Source organism: Cannabis sativa, chromosome 7, assembly GCF_029168945.1.
Source record: "Cannabis sativa cultivar Pink pepper isolate KNU-18-1 chromosome 7, ASM2916894v1, whole genome shotgun sequence".
NCBI classification, from domain to species: domain Eukaryota; kingdom Viridiplantae; phylum Streptophyta; class Magnoliopsida; order Rosales; family Cannabaceae; genus Cannabis; species Cannabis sativa.
In genome coordinates, this window is record NC_083607.1 from 10,991,622 (window position 1) to 10,999,103 (window position 7,482).

Sequence of the window (7,482 nt, forward strand, 5' to 3'; positions counted from 1 at the left end):
ATTGGTTGGAGCAGACGGAGTGACGGAAGTAGATGGCTCGTTTACTTCTGATGCCGATGGTGGTGGAACTAAATTTACCTTTGTCATGGCCTCATTAATGGTCTTCGCTTCGCTTTCAAACACAGACTCCTGTGTAGCATCACCCTCCACTGTTTGTTCGATGTCCATCTCAAAACAAAGAGGGGCTTTACCCTCATTAATGTTCTTGAAATATTCTTCTTCACTGGGCCGGAGAAACAAGCAGTTCTTTATGACCAACTGCAAAATAAAAATAAAAACAAACAAGAATTAAATACGGTCAAAAAATGTTGCAAACTATATCGCAAATAGTCGACAGCATGTCGCGACATGTCGATAACATGTCTAAACAAGAAATATATACCTGAATCGCAAATAAAATTGCAAATTATCGCAGTACAAGTTGTGAATTAAAAAGCAATACGTGAGTTAGTCGAAAATGATATTGCAAAATATTGCGAAATAAGTCGCAATTTAACACAACATTTAAAAACAAACTATAAATCAAAAAATTGTGAATAAAATCGTTAAACGTCGTGAAGCAAGTCGCGAATAACTAATTCAACTTTTAAACAAGCATTTTTACTGAATTAACGAAAAAAAATATTGCAGAACAGAAAAGAAACATACCCGAGAGTTGAACAATAGTGCAATGTCGGTTGCCTTGACATCTTGTTTCCACTGGCCCTCTAGAGTTTTCCAATTTACCATTCTGAGAAACTTGATCCCGCTACATTGAGCATACTTCTTGCCCACTTTCTCAATGACTTCACATGCCCAGTATTGAAAGGCAGGTACATAGCCACTAACAGTGTACTTTGCCTCCTGAGCAATCTTCTTCCCCTTCTTCTTGTCAACATTATCATTGTAATGTTGCATATCCTTATTCAATGTAATGCCCCGACCCTCAGGGATGCCATGTGTGTGCTTTTATAAACTTATTATCACTAATCTATAAATTTTGAAAAAGTGTGGTTTAATTTAAACCTTTAATTAAATTCAAAATAAAGACTTCCATTTTAAATACTGTTGCAATATAGGGATCCCCTGTTTATAAAAAAAAACTTTTTACAATAGATTACATTTCCAAACATAGAAAGGAATTCGATCCTGCTTCCCAGAAGCCAAGACCCCACGGCTGATATGTACATTGCTGGGAGACCTCTGACTCATGACCGAACACAGCTTCTAACTTCCTTACCTGCACCACGAAGCACCCGTGAGTCACAATGACTCAGCAAGAAAAGCTACTATATAAAATCATAGAAAGTGCCAGCAAATTTCATTACAATGTAATATATATACCAATAGGTCATACATGTTCAAGGCGCATAAATAACTTAATGTCTATGAGAGCACACTTATTACGTAATCAAGTGTAATAACTAAAATATTCAATTATTTTTATATATATATTTATTACAATAGTTTAGTTATCTTGATGTGGAAATAATGATTGCATAAAATATGTTATTAGTATTTCTGAGAATAGTACTAACTTGTGGTAATTTCCAAAATAAAAGAATTATATGGAAGCTAGTAACAAAATAGATATATTAGTAATTTAAGTCATACTATTTATAAGAGTTAATTACTAGGGGCAAGTAAAATAATTAAATCTTCCATTTACTATTTAACTAATACGTGAAAAGTATAGAAGTGGTAGTATTATTTTATAAGAAGAAAAAGTAGTAGTAGTAGTGGTAGTATTAAGAGTAATAGTTAGTTGTTATTAATGTTTTAGCTAATTAATAAAAGAATAGTATGTATGATATGAGGTATTATGTAAAGAAAATCAGTAGTAGTATAATTAAAGGCTGAATAACGTGGCAAATAAGGAGAGATAAGCTTTCATTAGTTAAGCTAGAAATAGTCAAGTGCATGGCTAGATGTTGGGACAGTTCAAATTTGAAATTATATATATAAAAAAAAAATACTAGGAGTTGGTTGCATATGTGAAGTACTTGGAAATGTTGGCTGAATAAAGGGAAGAAGTTAAGGGGTTTAGTTGTTGCGGATTCAAATATTAACCATAGTTAGAGTTGGATTAGTGGTGTAGTTAAGGTAGATGTGGCTTAGTTAATTCTAAGAGGCTATAAATAGGACTCACTTTTTCACATTTCACTCACACTTTGATAACCAAACCTCTCATCATCACTCTAATTCTCTCGTGAACTTTGAGCTTTCATCACAATATAATTTTTCTCTTATTCTCTCATACCTGAAAGCCTATTACATTAAATTTCAATCAATATAGCTCTCTTTAAATTACAACTCTTATCATCTCACTTTCTTCCATCCCTGGTGTTCTGTTATCTCTAGATAAAACCATCACCATACGCCACAATCAAATTTCTCTTATAACCATCACAATCATCCTCTCATACATATATATACATATACAGATATATATATTTCACTCTATTGGTGTCACCATCTCCATCATTTTCTAGTGCTCAACTAGATCTTATTTGAAAGCTAAGGTAATTTTATAATTTTTGGGTTTGTAGATATTTAAGGTTAAGATTTTCATATGTGTAAATATATATACTATTATGATAAATTCTAATTAATAAGTGTGAAAACTAGGTTTGTCATAAAACAATTATTACTTCTCAAAGATCTCTCTCATTGCAATCAGGGTTAAGACTCCACATTCGAGGTAAGGAAATTAAGTAGAAAAATATAGGTTTTCTGTATGTAATAACATTCATAGAAAGAGTGGGAATAGTAAAAGAGAAGTTAACTAAGGTCTTCTGCCTGACTCTTTATTGTTTGTTATTTAATGTACTGTATAATATATATTTAAATAATATGTTTATAAGATTCATGTTATTTATGTATGTTTACAGTATTAGAGCATGGCCATTGCTAAATGTATATATTTAAATAATGTGTTTATAAGATTCATGTTATTTAAGTATGTATGTAAATAGTGTGTTTATAAGATTCACATTATTTAATTATGATTGTTATGTTGTTTAAATAATGTATAGTAGTTTGCCATTATTTAAATTAGATAGATTATAGTTTATGTGACATGGTTTGACCGAGAAGATAATGGTTAAATACTTGACTGTTGGGTCTATATGGTAGATAGGGGGCCATTTAGTAGTGGGTACGATTTTACTGAACCCAGCCCTCCGCCATTTAGTCCAATAGCTCAAGTTTATTTGCCAAAATTAGACTCGGGCGTAATCATTATTATGTGAATTAGCTTAGAACCTAATTATTAGTGACTAGTGATATGATTAAGTTTATGTTTTGCTATCTGCCTAAATATTTGCATGTGCATTTTAATTAAGTTTTGTTTTTATTTATGTGACTACCTGACACACATTTCCTTACTGAGTTTAGTAGCTCACCCTTATCAAATTACCATGTGCAGACCAAGGTAACTGAAAGTTTAGAAAGCCGGTGGCGAGTGGAACTTTGGATGCTTGTGTGTGTGAACTCGCTGAGGGCTATATAACTGCGGGCGGTCTAGGGCGCTCTATTTATTTATTCACGTTATTAAACTTATGTCGCAATTATTTTAGTTATTAATTATTATGTCTTTTGTACGAAAACTGGCCAGTTGTGAACATTTTCAAGTATTAAATAAAAATGCGACATTATGATTTTCCGCTTTTAACGCTTGTAAACAAAATTAATATTTTTATAAAAGTACGGGCGTTACAGTTTGGTATCAGAGCCATGGACGGAGGGACTTTAGCCCATGTGTGGGCTAAAGCCCTCACTCAAATATATACGTCAAATTTTTTATATGTAAATATATACATATATTAATTCACTTTGCTCAATTTATTAAAGTCCAATTCACAAAAGCCCTCACTCAATATCTTAATCATGATTTATTAGCCTACTCTTATTCTAATCAAACCCATTTTAAAAGTAGTCCAATACAAATAATAAAAAAAATAATACTTTATTAAAAAATAAAATAATACCATTGACAATATTTATTTTATTTTTGTCAATAGTATTATTTTATTTTGTTGAAGATGAAAATTTGAAAGATACATTTATCATTATTTTTATTAGTTTTGACTTAATATTTATTCAAGCCCTCACTCAACTAAATTTCTGGCTTCGTCACTGATCAGAGCCACAGTTATATCGGTCCCGAACGTTCTCACGAGTTACACACATCAGCCAAAAAGTTTCTGCTTGCCACCAAGTAAGTCCATTATATATACTTGCATTTTATGTGTATTTTTTTATGTAATTTCTAAATTGGCATTTTACTTAAAAAAGAAAAAAAAAAACCTTAGTACCAATATCCAAGTTTAGGTACTACCCATATGAAATAATTTTTTTCAAGTTAGTTTAAAATAAAATTTTTTGGTAAAATTTTAGAACTTGATGTTAGATAGCACCATATGACTCTTGAAAAAAAAATGTGTGTCTTATTATTTTATGTGATTATTTATTTTATCTTTGAATAAATAGAAATTATTTGTGAACTAGTTATGTAAGTATGGGCTTTTTTTTTTTTTTTGAAAATAGTGATATCTTATTTAAGTTTATCTTCATTTAGAAATTCTTAGAAACAAACAAGGAACATTAGGAAATAATGTCTCCAAGTAGATCAGTTCGAATCAACGACAATAGAAACATCCACGTGGATGCAGCTCCAGCATCCGCAAGGGGCGGAGGCCGAGGTGATGGTCGACGCGGAGGCCGACGTGGAGGCCAAAGCGGTAGGGGAGGTAGACAAGGAGCATCGGTAGCACCGGTAGATGAAGTAGCACTCGAACAACAACAACCTCCCAATGCTCAAGCTGAGATACTCCGAGAAAATGCTCGTATACGTGAGGAGCTAACTCAAGAAATTTCAAGGCTACGAGCTCAGAATGAGGAGTTACGCCGGAATCAAAATCCACCCGTTAGAAACCTAGCTCTTCAACCAGCTGCAATGAATCCAGAACCAATACAACGTTTTGAACCTGTGTACGAGCGATTCAGGAAACAACAACCACCAATATTCAATGGGAGCTCGGACTCACTTGAAGCTGAGGAATGGTTGCGCTCAGTGGAGTCCATATTGGAATATATGGACCTCAATGATAGGGAAAGAGTATCTGTCTTTGCCCGGCCTACTTAAAAAGGATGCACGGATCTGGTGGGAAGTAGTAAGACAGAGTCGCAACATAACAACTATGACCTGGTTCGACTTTGTTGATGTGTTCAACAGGAAGTACTACAGTGCCGCCATACTGGCTGCAAAAGAAGATGAGTTTATGAATCTGAGGCAGAACAATCTCACTGTCACGGAGTATGCTAGGCAATTTGACCGTCTGGCAAAGTTTGCACAAGAGATCGTACCAACCGAGGCCCTTCGGGTCAAAAGGTTTTTGAAGGGGATGAACCCCATGATAAAAAAAATGTGAAAATCATGGTGGGGACCAACACAGTTTATGCTGAGGTGTTAGAGAAAGCTCTCGAAGCTGAGTTGCTCGAAAATGATATAAAGAAGGAGAATGCTGCTAAGTGGGAAGCCCGAAGAAACAATGGAGGAAATCAAGAGAATAAGAGAAAACACGAGGGAAATCACGGTAATGATCGTGATAAAAAGGGGAAAGCAGTGGTCCAAAATAACAATAATGGGGTGAAAAGGTCCTATGTAGAATTTCCAATTTGCCCCACATGCAATAGAAAACATCTTGGGGAGTGTAAGATGAAGTCAGGGGTGTGCTACAATTGTGGGCAGCCAGGCCATCTGAAGAAAAATTGCCCAAAGGGACAAAAGAAGGAGAACCAAGCCGCTCCTGCTCGAGTGTTTGCTCTCACCAGAGGAGAAGCGGCCACAAGCAACACTGTTGTCTCAGGTCAGGTTTCTATTTACGGATTGCCTTGTAATGTTCTCTTTGATTCTGGAGCTACTCATTCTTATATAGCTACTAGGTTGATTGATAGTATAGATAACCCGTGTGACCTACTTAGATGTAGTATTGTAACGGAATTACCCTCGGGAGAAACCATGCTATCAACAAGAAGAATGCGAGATGTACCTATCATAATCGAAAGCAAAGAACTCATGGGCGACCTAATAGAGCTGGGAATAAAGGAATATAATGTTATACTTGGGATGGATTGGCTATCTAGTCACGGTGCGACAATCAATTGCCGAAAGAAACTGATCGCTTTTGAAACAAAGGCTGGGGATCGGTTTATATTCAAGGGCGACAAGCTAGCCCTTAGGACTCCATTAATCTCTTCCCTAAAAGCTAGTCAGCTAATGAAGGCGGGATGCATGGCATTCTTGGCCAGCGTAGTGGATCGAGCAATAGAGACGCAACTAAATGTGGAGAACGTGCACATAGTCTGTGAATTTCCAGAGGTCTTTCCAGAAGATCTACCGGGACTACCTCCAGACAGAGAGGTGGAGTTCATCATCGAATTAGCCCCAGGGACTAATCCAATTTCAAAGGCTCCATACAGAATGGCACCTAATCAGCTAAAAGAGCTTAAAATACAACTACAGGAGCTCTTAGACAAAGGGTTCATTAGACCGAGTTACTCACCTTGGGGTGCGCCGGTACTCTTCGTCAAGAAGAAAGATGGAAGTATGAGGATGTGCGTGGACTACCGTGAGCTCAACAAGGTGACCATCAAGAATAAGTATCCTTTGCCAAGGATTGACGATCTCTTTGATCAATTGCAAGGCTCGGCTGTGTTCTCAAAGATAAATCTAAGATCTGGGTATCACCAGTTGAAGGTCCGGAAGGAAGACATACCCAAGACAGCATTCAGAACACGGTATGGACACTATGAGTTTTTAGTAATGTCTTTCGGACTAACTAACGCCCCAGCAGCCTTCATGGATATGATGAATAGGGTGTTCAAGGAGTACCTAGATAAGTTTGTTGTTGTATTCATTAATGACATTCTTATCTACTCCAAAACTATGGAGGAACATGAGGAACACCTAAGGATGACTCTAAACCGACTTAAGGAGAACCAACTATATGCCAAATTCAAGAAATGTGAATTCTGGTTAGAGAAGGTGGCATTCCTAGGCCATATAGTTTCCAAAGATGGAGTCGAGGTGGATCCTACAAAGATTGAAGCTGTAACACCCTAACTAACATAGGCGTATTACGTGATTTTTAAACATGCTGTGCAGCTCGTTGCTAATCAACGAGGTTTATGGAAAAACGTGATTAATTAAAATTTTGATTTTTAATTAAACTTATAAAACAATATTACAAAAGACTCGGGATCCCGATAATAAAATCATTTACAAAAAGGATTTAACTGTTTAACTGATAGACAAAATAAATGTCGTCTAACGACCAGTTACAAAAATCAGCCTCGCTGTCCCGATGATTGTACGCTCCAGGCCTAACCGCCCCGACATGTACAATCTTCACAAGCTCGCTCACGGCCCATCAGCTTTAGCCTTGCCTTTACCTACACATAAACGTAAAACTGTGAGTCGACAGACTCAGTGTAAAGCCC

General features: G+C 35.9%; 1 protein-coding gene and 1 long non-coding RNA gene across 2 annotated transcripts; both read left to right on the top strand.

The window, feature by feature from the left end:
• Positions 1-2,421: 2,421 nt before the first annotated feature.
• Positions 2,422-3,587, top strand: LOC133029141 (uncharacterized). The gene is made up of 2 exons (XR_009683337.1): positions 2,422-2,680; positions 3,407-3,587. It is a non-coding gene; the product is annotated as an uncharacterized LOC133029141 (long non-coding RNA).
• A 1,829-nt stretch (positions 3,588-5,416) lies between these two features.
• Positions 5,417-7,261, top strand: LOC115696409 (uncharacterized). The gene has a single exon (XM_061118519.1). The coding sequence runs from the start codon at positions 5,417-5,419 to the stop codon at positions 7,103-7,105; it is 1,689 nt and encodes a 562-aa protein (XP_060974502.1). The 3' UTR covers positions 7,106-7,261.
• The last annotated feature ends 221 nt before the right edge of the window (positions 7,262-7,482 follow it).

Coding starts and splice junctions, on each gene's coding strand:
- LOC115696409 (XM_061118519.1), top strand. CDS start 5,417: ATGGTGGGGACCAACACAGTTTATGCTGAGGTGTTAGAGAAAGCTCTC.